At 41.8% G+C, this 14,208-nt stretch overlaps 1 protein-coding gene across 3 annotated transcripts in view; it reads left to right on the top strand.

The window, feature by feature from the left end:
* Window positions 1–14,208, top strand: part of MYPN (myopalladin) — a 777,058-nt gene that overhangs the window by 643,132 nt on the left and 119,718 nt on the right. For all 3 annotated transcript variants that reach the window (XM_053691847.1, XM_053691846.1, XM_053691845.1), the window contains 2 exons: window positions 8,706–8,913; window positions 9,663–9,828. In XM_053691847.1, coding sequence (XP_053547822.1) covers window positions 8,706–8,913; window positions 9,663–9,828 — 374 coding nt within the window. The remainder of the gene's footprint in view (window positions 1–8,705; window positions 8,914–9,662; window positions 9,829–14,208) is intronic.

Raw genomic sequence — 14,208 nt, 5'->3', positions numbered from 1 at the left:
AGAACAAGTAGCTGCCTTGCAAACTTGATCAACAGACACCTCATTCTTAAAAACCCAGGAAGTAGCCGCTGGAATGGGCAGTAATAGGAGAATGTCCAACCTCCAATTCAGCCTAACCAGGAGGTGAACGAACCATCTGCAGCCTTCACACCTGAGACAAACGATTTGCCTAAAATCCTACTGCAAATGATGGAGAAGCCTCTTTACAATTCATTGGATTAGGACAAAAATAAGGAACATGTTTTTCACAAATAGAGGGCATAAGTCACCACTGATTGGCTCAAATGCAAGTCTATCAAAATAACTGAGATAAGGGGCAGTCTGCAGAAGGTTAGATACAGGGTAATTACAGAGGAAAAAGTATATTAATATAACTGAGATAAGGGGCAGTCTGCAGAGGCTTAGATACAAGGTAATCACAGAGGTAAAAAGTATATTAATATAACTGAGATAAGGAGCAGTCTGCAGAGGCTTAGATACAAGGTAATCACAGAGGTAAAAAGTATATTAATATAACTGAGATAAGGGGGCAGTCTGCAGAGGCTTAGATACAAGGTAATCACAGAGGTAAAAAGTATATTAATATAACTGAGATAAGGGGCAGTCTGCAAAGGCTTAGATACAAGGTAATCACAGAGGTAAAAAGTATATTAATATAACTGAGATAAGGGGCAGTCTGCAAAGGCTTAGATACAAGGTAATCACAGAGGTAAAAAGTATATTAATATAACTGAGATAAGGGGCAGTCTGCAAAGGCTTAGATACAAGGTAATCACAGAGGTAAAAAGTATATTAATATAACTGCGATAAGGAGCAGTCTGCAGAGGCTTAGATACAAGGTAATCACAGAGGTAAACAGTATATTAATATAACTGAGATAAGGGGGCAGTCTGCAGAGGCATAGATACAAGGTAATCACAGAGGTAAAAAGTATATTAATATAACTGAGATAAGGAGCAGTCTGCAGAGGCTTAGATACAAGGTAATCACAGAGGTAAAAAGTATATTAATATAACTGAGATAAGGAGCAGTCTGCAGAGGCTTAGATACAGGGTAATAACAGAGGTAAGAAGTATATTAATATAACTGAGATAAGGGGCAGTCTGCAGAGGCTTCGATACAGGGTAATCAGAGGTAAAAAGTATATTAATATAACTGAGATAAGGAGCAGTCTGCAGAGGCTTAGATACAAGGTAATTAGAGGTAAAAAGTATATTAATAAAACAGATAAGGGGCAGTCTGCAGAGGTTTATATGCAAGGTAATCACAGAGGTAAAAAATATATTAATATAACTGAGATAAGGAGCAGTCTGCAGAGGCTTAGATACAAGGTAATTAGAGGTAAAAAGTATATTAATATAACTGAGATAAGGAGCAGTCTGCAGAGGGTTAGATACAGGGTAATCACAGAGTTAAAAAGTATATTAATATAACTGAGATAAGGGGGCAGTCTGCAGAGGCTTAGATACAGGGTAATCACAGAGGTAAAAAGTATATTAATATAACTGAGATAAGGAGCAGTCTGCAGAGGCTTAGATACAAGGTAATCAGAGGTAAAAAGTATATTAATATAACTGAGATAAGGAGCAGTCTGCAGAGGCTTAGATACAAGGTAATCACAGAGGTAAGAAGTATATTAATATAACTGAGATAAGGAGCAGTCTGCAGAGGCTTAGATACAGGGTAATCACAGGTAAAAAGTATATTAATATAACTGAGATAAGGGGCAGTCTGCAAAGGCTTAGATACAAGGTAATCACAGAGGTAAAAAGTATATTAATATAACTGAGATAAGGGGCAGTCTGCAGAGGTTTAGATACAGGTTAATCACAGAGGTAAAAAGTATATTAATATAACTGAGATAAGGAGCAGTCTGCAGAGGGTTAGATACAAGGTAATCACAGAGGTAAAAAGTATATTAATATAACTGAGATAAGGGGCAGTCTGCAGAGGCTTAGATACAGGGTAATCACAGAGGTAAAAAGTATATTAATATAACTGAGATAAGGAGCAGTCTGCAGAGGGTTAGATACAAGGTAATCACAGAGGTCAAAAGTATATTAATATAACTGAGATAAGGGGCAGTCTGCAGAGGCTTAGATACAAGGTAATTACAGAGGTAAAAAGTATATTAAAATAACTGAGATAAGGGGCAGTCTGCAGAGGCTTAGATACAAGGTAATCACTTAGGTAAAAAGTATATTAATATAACTGAGATAAGGGGCAGTCTGCAGAGGCTTAGATACAAGGTAATCACAGAGGTAAAAAGTATATTAATATAACTGAGATAAGGGGCAGTCTGCAGAGGCTTAGATACAAGGTAATTACAGAGGTAAAAAGTATATTAAAATAACTGAGATAAGGGGCAGTCTGCTTAGGCTTAGATACAAGGTAATCACTTAGGTAAAAAGTATATTAATATAACTGAGATAAGGGGCAATCTGCAGAGGCTTAGATACAAGGTAATCACAGAGGTAAAATGTATATTAATATAACTGAGCTAAGGGGCAGTCTGCAGAGGTTTAGATACAGGTTAATCACAGAGGTAAAAAGTATATTAATATAACTGAGATAAGGAGCAGTCTGCAGAGGGTTAGATGCAAGGTAATCACAGAGGTAAAAAGTATATTAATATAACTGAGATAAGGGGCAGTCTGCAGAGGCTTAGATACAGGGTAATCACAGAGGTAAAAAGTATATTAATATAACTGAGATAAGGAGCAGTCTGCAGAGGGTTAGATACAAGGTAATCACAGAGGTCAAAAGTATATTAATATAACTGAGATAAGGGGCAGTCTGCAGAGGCTTAGATACAGGTTAATCACAGAGGTAAAAAGTATATTAATATAACTGAGATAAGGGGCAATCTGCAGAGGCTTAGATACAAGGTAATCACAGAGGTAAAACGTATATTAATATAACTGAGATAAGGAGCAGTCTGCAGAGGCTTAGATACAAGGTAATCACAGAGGTAAAAAGTATATTAATATAACTGAGATAAGGAGCATCCTGCAGAGGCTTAGATACAAGGTAATTACAGAGGTAAAAAGAATATTAATAAAACTGAGATGGGGGCAGTCTGCAAAGGCTTAGCTACAAGGTAATCACAGAGGTAAAAAGTATATTAATATAACTGAGATAAGGAGCAGTCTGCAGAGGCTTAGATACAAGGTAATCACAGAGGTAAAAAGTATATTAATATAACTGAGATAAGGAGCAGCCTGCAGAGGCTTAGATACAAGGTAATTACAGAGGTAAAAAGAATATTAATAAAACTGAGATGGGGGCAGTCTGCAAAGGCTTAGATACAAGGTAATCACAGAGGTAAAAAGTATATTAATATAACTGAGATAAGGAACAGTCTGCAGAGGCTTAGATACAGGGTAATCACAGAGGTAAAAAGTATATTAATATAACTGAAATAAGGGGCAGTCTGCAGAGGCTTAGATACAGGGTAATCACAGAGTTAAAAAGTATATTAATATAACTGAGATAAGGGGCAGTCTGCAGAGGCTTAGATACAGGGTAATCACAGAGGTAAAAAGTATATTAATATAACGGTGTTGCTTATGCAAAACTGGGAAATGGGTAATAAATGGATTATCTATCTTTCTCTTGTAAGGTGTATCCAGTCCACGGATCATCCATTACTTGTGGGATATTCTCCTTCCCAACAGGAAGTTGCAAGAGGATCACCCACAGCAGAGCTGCTATATAGCTCCTCCCCTAACTGCCATATCTAGTCATTCTCTTGCAAACTCTCAACATAGCTGGAGGTAGTAAGAGGAAAGTGGTGTAATATAGTTAGTTTTTTCTTCAATCAAAAGTTTATTGTTTTTAAATGGTACCGGAGTTGTACTATTTTATCTCAGGCAGCATTTAGAAGAAGAATCTGCCTGCGTTTTTCTATGATCTTAGCAGAAGTAACTAAGATCCACTGCTGTTCTCATATATGTCTGAGGAGTGAGGTAACTTCAGAGGGAGAATGGCGTGCAGGTTATCCTGCAATAAGGTATGTGCCGTTTAAGTTTTTCTAGGGATGGAATTTGCTAGAAAAAAGCTGCTGATACCGGATTAATGTAAGTTAAGCCTAAATACAGTGATTTAATAGCGACTAGTATCAGGCTTGCTATCAGAGGTATATACTCTGATTAATGTGCAATATAAAACGTTTGATGGCATGTTTAATCGTTTTTATATATGCTTTGGTGATAAAACTTATTGGGGCCTAGTTTTTTCCACATGGCTGGCTTGATTTTTGCCTAGAAACAGTTTCCTGAGGCTTTCCACTGTTGTAATATGAGTGGGAGGGGCCTATTTTAGCGCTTTTTTGCGCAGTTAAAATTACAGACAGAGACATTCAGCTTCCCTCAGCAGTCCCCTGCATGCTTTAGGACATCTCTGAAGGGCTCAAAAGGCTTCAAAAGTCATATATTGAGGAAGGTAAAGCCACAGTGGAGCTGTGGCAGTTGTTGTGACTGTTTAAAAAACGTTTTTTTCAATTTGTTAATCCGTTTTTTGTATTAAGGGGTTAATCATCCATTTGCAAGTGGGTGCAATGCTCTGCTAACTTGTTACATACACTGTAAAAATTTCGTTAGTTTAACTGCCTTTTTTCACTGTTATTTCAAATTTTAGCAAAATTTGTTTCCCTTAAAGGCACAGTAACATTTTTTATATTGCTTGTTTAACTTGATGTAAAGTGTTTTCCAAGCTTGCTAGTCTCATTGCTAGTCTGTATAAACATGTCTGAAATAGAGGAAACTCCTTGTTCATTATGTTTAAAAGCCATGGTGGAACCCCATATGAGAATGTGTACTAAATGTATTGATTTCACTTTAAACAATAAAGATCAGCTTTTTCAGATCCAATGGATAAAAAATTAGAAGGTTACCTTAAGAAAATGTTTATTCAACAAGGTTTTATCCTGCAGCCCCTTGCATGCATTGCGCCTGTCACTGCTGCTGCGGCGTTCTGGTTTAAGTCTCTGGAAGAGGCCTTTCAGACAGCTACTCCATTGACTGAAATACTTGACAAGCTTAGAAACACTTAAGCTAGCTAATTCTTTTGTTTCTGACGCCATTGTTCATTTGACTAAACTAATGGCTAAGAATTCTGGATTCACCATCCAGGCGCGTAGGGCGCTATGGCTTAAATCTTGGTCAGCTGACGTGACTTCAAAGTCTAAATTACTTAACATTCCCTTCAAGGGGCAGACCCTATTCGGGCCTGGTTTGAAGGAAATTATTGCTGACATTACTGGAGGTAAGGGTCATACCCTTCCTCAAGACAGGGCCAAATCAAAGGCCAAACAGTCTAATTTTCGTGCCTTTCGAAACTTCAAGGCAGGTGCAGCATCAACTTCCTCTGCTACAAGACAAGAGGGAACTTTTGCTCAATCCAAGCCTGGCTGGAAACCTAACCAGTCCTGGAACAAAGGCAAGCAGGCCAGAAAGCCTGCTGCTGCCTCTAAGACAGCATGAAGGAACGGCCCCCTATCCGGTAACGGATCTAGTAGGGGGCAGACTTTCTCCCTTCGCCCAGGCGTGGGCAAGAGATGTTCAGGATCCCTGGGCGTTGGAGATCATATCTCAGGGATATCTTCTGGATTTCAAAGCTTCCCCTCCTCAAGGGAGATTTCACCTTTCGAGATTATCTGTAAACCAGATAAAGAAAGAGGCATTCTTACGCTGTGTGCAAGACCTCCTAGTTATGGGAGTGATCTGTCCAGTTCCACAGTCGGAACAGGGACAGGGTTTTTATTCAAATCTGTTTGTGGTTCCCAAAAAAGAGGGAACCTTCAGACCCATTTTGGATCTAAAGATCTTAAACAAATTCCTCAGAGTTCCATCGTTCAAAATGGAAACTATTCGGACCATCCTACCTATGATCCAGAAGGGTCAGTACATGACCACAGTGGATTTGAAGGATGCTTACCTTCACATACCGATTCACATAGATCATCATCGGTTCCTAAGGTTTGCCTTTCTGGACAGGCATTACCAATTTGTGGCTCTTCCCTTCGGGTTAGCTACAGCTCCAAGAATCTTTACAAAGGTTCTGGGATCGCTTTTGGCGGTCCTAAGACCGCGAGGTATATCAGTGGCCCCTTATCTGGACGACATCCTGATACAGGCGTCAAGCTTTCAGATTGCCAAGTCACATACGGACATAGTTCTGGCATTTCTCAGATCACATGGGTGGAAGGTGAACAAGAGCAGACCAGTAAAATATGGAGTAGACCAGTAGGATATGGAACAGACCAGTAAGATATGGAGCAGACTGGTACAATGCACTGAGCTGTAGTTTTACCCCTTTGTTACCAGTAAGATATGGAGCAGACCAGTAAAATATGGAGTAGACCAGTAGGATATGGAGCAGACCAGTAAGATATGGAGCAGACCAGTAAGATATGGAGCAGACTGGTACAATACACAGAGCTGTAGTTTTACCCCTGTGTTACCAGTAAGATATGGAGCAGACCAGTAAAATATGGAGTAGACCAGTAGGATATGGAGCAGACCAGTAAGATATGGAGCAGACCAGTAGGATATGGAGCAGACCAGTAAGATATGGAGCAGACTGGTACAATACACAGAGCTGTAGTTTTACCCCTTTGATACCATTAAGATATAGAGCAGACCAGTAAGATTTGGAGCAGACCAGTAGGATATAGAGCAGACCAGTAGGATATGGAGCAGACCGGTACAATACACTGAGCTGTAGTTTTACCCCTTTGTTACCAGTAAGATATGGAGCAGACCAGTAAGATATGGAGCAGACCGGTACAATACACAGAGCTGTAGTTTTACCCCTTTGTTACCAGTAAAATATGGAGCAGACCAGTCAGATATGGAGCAGACCAGTAGGATATGGAGCAGACCAGTAAGATATGGAGCAGACCGGTACAATACACAGAGCTGTAGTTTTACCCCTTTGTTACCAGTAAGATATGGAGCAGACCAGTAAGATATGGAGCAGACCGGTACAATACACAGGGCTGTAGTTTTACCCCTTTGTTACCAGTAAAATATGGAGCAGACCAGTCAGATATGGAGCAGACCAGTAAGATATGGAGCAGACCAGTAGGATATGGAGCAGACCAGTAAGATATGGAGCAGACCGGTACAATACACAGAGCTGTAGTTTTACCCATTTGTTACCAGTAAAATATGGAGCAGACCAGTCAGATATGGAGCAGACCAGTAGGATATGGAGCAGACCAGTAAGATATGGAGCAGACTGGTACAATACACAGAGCTGTAGTTTTACCCCTTTGTTACCAGTAAGATATGGAGCAGAGCAGTAGGATATGGAGCAGACCAGTAAGATATGGAGCAGACCAGTAGGATATAGAGCAGACCAGTAAGATATGGAGCAGACCAGTAAGATATGGAGCAGACTAGTAGGATATGGAGCAGACCAGTAAGATATGGAGCAGACCAGTAGGATATGGAGCAGACCAGTAGGATATGGAGCAGACCAGTAAGATATGGAGCAGACCAGTAAGATATGGAGCAGACCAGTAGGATATGGAGCAGACCAGTAAGATATGGAGCAGACCAGTAGGATATAGAGCAGACCAGTAGGATATAGAGCAGACCAGTAAGATATGGAGCAGACCAGTAGGATATGGAGCAGACCAGTAGGATATAGAGCAGACCAGTAAGATATGGAGCAGACCAGTAAGATATGGAGCAGACCAGTAGGATATGGAGCAGACCAGTAGGATATAGAGCAGACCAGTAAGATATGGAGCAGACCAGTAAGATATGGAGCAGACCAGTAGGATATAGAGCAGACCAGTAAGATATGGAGCAGACCAGTAAGATATGGAGCAGACCAGTAGGATATGGAGCAGACCAGTAAGATATGGAGCAGACCAGTAAGATATGGAACAGACCAGTAGGATATGGAGCAGACCAGTAGGATATGGAGCAGACCAGTAAGATATGGAGCAGACCAGTAAGATATGGAGCAGACCAGTAGGATATGGAGCAGACCAGTAAGATATGGAGCAGACCAGTAAGATATGGAACAGACCAGTAGGATATGGAGCAGACCAGTAAGATATGGAGCAGACCAGTAGGATATGGAGCAGACCAGTAGGATATGGAGCAGACCAGTAGGATATGGAGCAGACCAGTAAGATATGGAGCAGAGCAGTAGGATATGGAGCAGACCAGTAAGATATGGAGCAGACCAGTAGGATATGGAGCAGACCAGTAAGATATGGAGCAGAGCAGTAGGATATGGAGCAGACCAGTAAGATATGGAGCAGACCAGTAAGATATGGAGCAGACCAGTAGGATATGGAGCAGACCAGTAAGATATGGAGCAGGCCAGTAAGATATGGAGCAGACCAGTAGGATATGGAGCAGACCAGTAGGATATGGAGCAGACCAGTAGGATATAGAGCAGACCAGTAAGATATGGAGCAGACCAGTAGGATATGGAGCAGACCAGTAAGATATGGAGCAGACCAGTAAGATATGGAACAGACCAGTAGGATATGGAGCAGACCAGTAAAATATGGAGCAGACCGGTACACTACACTGAGCTGTGGTTTTGCCCCTTTGTTACCAGTAAGATATGGAGCAGCCATTGAATCAGACCATATGGTACAGCTTTGGTTGCAGTTACGAACACACAGTAGAGAGTTTTATTCTAAGTGAAACTTAGTCATTCTTTCATTTGTTTTATAGGTCAGCGGGTTGCCAGCTCCAGACATCATGTGGATTCTCAATGGGAAAGCAATTAGACTTGATGCCAGCCATAAAATGCTAATCAGGGAGAACGGAATTCATTCCCTGCTCATCGATCCTTTGGTGCAAACAGATGCTGGGACCTACACGTGCATCGCTACAAACAAGACTGGACAGAATTCGTTTAGCCTGGAGCTCAGTGTAGTAGGTAAGCCTGTTACTGAGGGTTAAACGCTGTATTAGCTCATTCACTGCTGAGACATTTCTCACCTGTGCTGCAGACATTCTTCTTGCATTTAAACATAACCTCCGTGCTTTTTCTGTGAGGTACCCACACAAATTATATCCTGGGGGGCCAAGCATAAGCATGTTCTATAGCAGAGAGGGAAAAACCAGCATGGGAATCATTATTTCCTAAATATGTCAAACAAACATCTGTGAGCCTGACCCCAAAAACACAACTATTGCTGATTGTTATTACTATATCAGTTATAAAGATGCTTAATTGAATAGTGGGGCAACCATATTTCATGTGAGAGGGGCATTTGATATATTTCTATGCAGGGGGTAATAAAGGCTTAAGTTGTCAGAGCCCTCAATAAGACCAGTGCTTCAAGCTATTTGTCATTGAAATGAAAATCACAGGTCCACTCATCTACAAAAGATCATTCTAATTCTGTTCCATGTCTATGGTTCTACAAGTGAACCCTTTGTGGTGATCACCTAATAGCCAACCGGTAATGTGGCACCTTTGTTAGAACCCAGAGCACCCTAAAGGCCACCTAGTAGAGAGGAGATTTGTATTTTCTTCATCTCTACCTGGGGGAGGGAAAACACCTTATAGGAGTGAGGCCTCCTAATTAGAGTTTGTGGTTGTATAAGGGGATTATGGTCAATGAGTAATATTTGTAATACTGAAATGTTATTAACATTAACAGAATCCTCTATCTTTCTCAGCAAAGGAATTAAAGAAAGCACCCATGTTTTTGGAGAAACTGAGGAACTGTGGTGTTCCTGAAGGTCACCCCATAAGGTTAGAGAGTCGTGTGATCGGCATGCCCCCGCCTGTGTTTTACTGGAAGAAAGACAATGAAACCATCCCAGCTCACAAACCCAGGATAAGGTAGTGCTGATTACACCGCTGACTATGGGTATTACTGGCTAGTGCTTGTCACATGGGGCAAGAAGACCAGGATAAGGTAGTGCTGATTACACCGCTGACTATATGGGTATTACTGGCTAGTGGTTGTCACATGTTATCCATTGCTAAGGGGACAGCATTGCACTACTGACAGGAAGCTGAAAATATCTATTTAGCCAATCACAAAATGTGTGCAGGCACCAATCAGCAGCAGCTCCCACTAGTGTAGGGTATGTGTGTTTTCATTTTTTTAACAAGGGATACTAAGAGAACGAAGCACATTTGAAAATAGAAATAAATTTAAAAGTGTCTTAAAATGACCTGCTCTATCTGACTCATGCAAGTTTAATTTTTACTTTCCTATCCCTTTAATATAAGGAGAGTCCACGGCTTCATTCCTTACTGTTGGGAAATACTGAACCTGGCCTTAGGAGGATGCAAAGACACCCCAGCCAAAGGCTTAAATACCTCTCCTACTTCACCCATCACCCAGTCATTCTTTTCCTTTCGTCACAGGAGGTTGGCAGAGAAGTGTCAGAAGATTTTGGAGTTGTTCCTGAGGAGGGGTATATGCCCTTTGATATGGAACTGGAGTTTTATGTAGTCTTGTCAGCCTCTCAGTGAGAGCATTGACGAAAATTAGAGTTTGGAGATGCAGGGAGAGTCTTCCTGCGAACCCATCCAGACTGCCTGCTAACAAGTCCTTAGCAATCAGTGTTGACGAGTTTCACTGTCTGCTTTTTCTTCACTCAAGTCCATGTCAGGAACGATGCTACAAGACTGTCACACTTGAGAGGCTGTGTTTCTGTTCCACAGCACGGATTCTGGTAAGATCGTTTCAATTTTTACATATGTCGAAAACGCTAGAAGACAGGGTCACAGTGTGACTCCTTTTATTTTAATAGAACCTTGGGTTAATACCTCCTGAGGGAGGTTATTGAACAGTGGGGATTAATCAAATTTGATACTTTGATTTTATGCTGCTTTATGTGGAGATTTATTGGGCTCATAGACTGTTGTTATGCGGTAACGGAACACACAGGTTTTTACTATTACTATGAACGCTGCGCAACTTGTAGCTTGGCACGCTTTTTCTCATAGCAGGGGTGGTCCTGTCTTGCGCACCACGTGACCGGGTGTGGTCACACTTTCGTTTGCCCTTTCCTGACCGAGCTAGCTATCAGAGAAGACGTTTGTTTCTCTGTTTGCCTGGGTCTAGGAGGTGGTGAGTGCCCCAGTTTTTGGGAGTATAAAGGTGCTGTTTTGTGAGAACTAAAAGATAGTTTATTCTGTGTCCTACTATTATTAGCGCAAGCTATGGAGGATTCTGATATGCTTGAGGGTACTCCCTCTATCCCTAATAGTAATACCTGTCTATATTGTGAAAGAGCCTTGGTATGCCCGCCCTTTCAACTATGTTCCTGTCAGGTCTCAGTCAAGATCCTATAATTCCCTGTAGAGAGAAGTACAAAAATAGTTTGTGAATCCAACTGTAGATAAGAGTATAACTTAGTATAAAGATAGTATCCCTTTAAGAGTTAAATGGTTTGTGGAAGAATTGTTGACTTAGGAAGGAATTATTATTTAAATGAAACTGAGTTCATTTAATAAGGCAACAAACCTACCCTTACTGTTAGGTAATGTTAGTATAATCATAACCTATAGCCAAAGGGTGGCAACATGATTGGCAGGTTATATTATAGTAAATACCTTGTGATAAATAAATAAATATATATACAGAGTGGTTCAATGAGGTTTAAGCAGGTAGTATGGAGGTAAGCAAACAGACAAGTAAAACTTAAACCTAATGGGATAACTGTACCAGATAGAGTCCGGAATATTATAGCTGCTGTCAGATGGAAACCGGAGGCAAAGGTTTTGAATTACTGGTGTCTGTGAGGCTTAGAAGTAAGCTGGAGAGATTGAGGATCGAATCTGAAACACGCTAGGAAAGCGTGAGGAACAAGCGTGAGCTGCGGCTTCCAGATGGTAACAGGCGGACAGCTGAGAAGGCGGGTGACGTCACGGCTCAATCCGGCTTCGATGGAAACACAGTCAGCTGCGGTGAGCAGCGTGATTAGCTGGAGACACTGTCAGCAGCGTGAGAAGCTGAAGACTGAATGTTCAAAAATTAAATAGAACTAAGCTGGTAAGACTTAGTCACAAAAGGTTATTGCAACAAATTTAGACGATTTGAGTCAAAGGTCCAAAAGGCTTGTAATAGAACTTCCAGGGAAGTACCAAGTAGATGACTGTTAAAGTAAAAAATTACTAAGCAATGAATGAACTGTGGGTGGGGTTTTTATACAGATGGCAACTAGTGTCAGGTATCCTTAAAGGCACAGGTATAAGTCATGACAGTTCCATATGCATCAACAAGGTTATTATGTCTTAGAAGGTTAACCCCTTTAGGACTCGCCGTCCTGTGAGGTGTATACCCAGCAGTCATCTCCCTCATCACATGTAGCTTCCCATAGCACGCCTGAAGCTTCGTCTGGAGGGAGCCTTTTACCATCAGACTTTACTGCGCAGTTAAAGGGCAGAGTCTGAGGCTCTTAGTGCTCTACCTCACCCTGCAAAGCGCAAGCGAAAGGTTAAACATAGCTCTCCGGTCCAGGGGTCATCCAGTGATTTATTAGATTTGTCTGTTTTTCAAGTATCAGAGGGTGAACTTTCTGGATCGGAGTCTGCTACCTCTAGGCCTCCGGCTGCAGAGGAGCCAGCCTTTATGATTTAAAATTGAACACTTACGTTTTGTTCTAAAGGAGGTTCTGTCGACATTAGAGGTTCCAGAGGCCAAGTTGCCTGATGAAACTTTGATCCCTAAATTAGACAGAGTGTACGAGGACAGGGTAGCACTGCTAAGTTTTCCTGTACCTGTAAAAATGGCTAACATTATTAAGAACAAGTGGGATAGAATTGGATCTTCCTTTTCCCCTTCATTTGCCTTTAAAAAAAATATTACCGGTCCCGGACTCTCAGCTGGAGTTGTGGGGTTCCATTCCTAAGGTGGATGGCGCTATCTCCATGCTAGCCAAGCATACTACTATCCCACTTGAGGATAGCTCGTCATTCAGAGAGCCGATGGATAAGAAGATGGAAACTTTTCTCAGCATATGGGATACTTGTTTCAACCAGCAGCGGCTGTAGCCTCGGTTGCTGGAGCTGCGGCCTACTGGTGCGACTCCTTAGTGGATTTGATCGAGGTGGAGGGTTTCCTCGATGTTATCCAAGAGAGAATTAAAGCTTTGAGAATTGCTAATTCTTTTATCTGTGATGCAAACATGCAGATTATTCGTCTGAATGCTAAGATTTCTGGTTTCTCAGTACAGACCCGTCGGGCACTCTGGCTGAAGTCTTGGTCTGCAGACATGAAGTCTAGACAACTTTCCCTTTAAGGGAAATATTTTATTTGGGCCTGGACTCCATTATCTCGACAGTTACAGGGGGCAAGGGTGCCTTCATACCAGGATATAAAGAACAAATCTAAGGGACAAGGATCTAATTTTCGTTCTGAAAAGTCCCAACGTCAGCAGTTTTCCTCTAAGCCCGAGCACACCAAGAGCTCTTGGAAGCCGGCTCAATCCTGGAATAAATCCAAGCAGAGCAAGAAGCCCGCCGAGACCAAGTCGGCATAAAAGGGGTGGCCCCCGATCCAGCGCTGGATCGTGTAGGGGGCAGACTGTCGCTGTTTTTTAACTCTTGGTTCAGGGACGTGCAGGATCCATAGGTCCTGGAGTTCATAGCTCAGGAATATAAAATAGGTTTCAAATCTCATCCACCCAAGGGCAGATTTCTCTTCTCAAGCCTGTCTTCCAGACCAGAAAAGAGGGAAGCCTTTCTGGGGTGCGTGCGGGATCTGTCCTCCTTAGGGGTCATTATCTTGGTTCCTATCACAGAGAGAGGTTTGGGATACTATTCAAACCTGTTCATGGTCCCAAAGAAGGAGGGAACTTTCCGCCTGATTTTGGACCTAAAGTGCTTAAACAAGTTTCTAAATGTCCCCTCGTTCAAGATGGAGACAATAGGGTCCATTCATCTTCTAGTTCAGGAAGGACAGTTCATGTCCACTATAGATCTGAAGGATGCCTACCTTCACGTTCCAATCCACAGGGACCACTTCCAGTTCCTAAGGTTTGCGTTCCTGGATCAGCACTTCCAGTTCATTGCACTTCCATTTGGTCTAGCTACTGCTCCACAAATCTTTACAAAGGTTCTAGGGGCTCTCCTGGCTGTCGCTAGAACCCAGGGTATAGCAGTAGCTCCCTACTTGGATGACATTCTGGTTCAAGCACCATTCTTTCGTCTAGCGGAGGACCATTCAGTATCTCTTCTCTCTCTTCTTCGATCTCATGGAGGAAA

Source organism: Bombina bombina, chromosome 9 (genome assembly GCF_027579735.1).
Source record: "Bombina bombina isolate aBomBom1 chromosome 9, aBomBom1.pri, whole genome shotgun sequence".
NCBI lineage: Eukaryota > Metazoa > Chordata > Amphibia > Anura > Bombinatoridae > Bombina > Bombina bombina.
The sequence above is the reverse complement of the archived record's forward strand: the minus strand, read 5'-3'. Positions and strand labels throughout refer to the sequence as shown.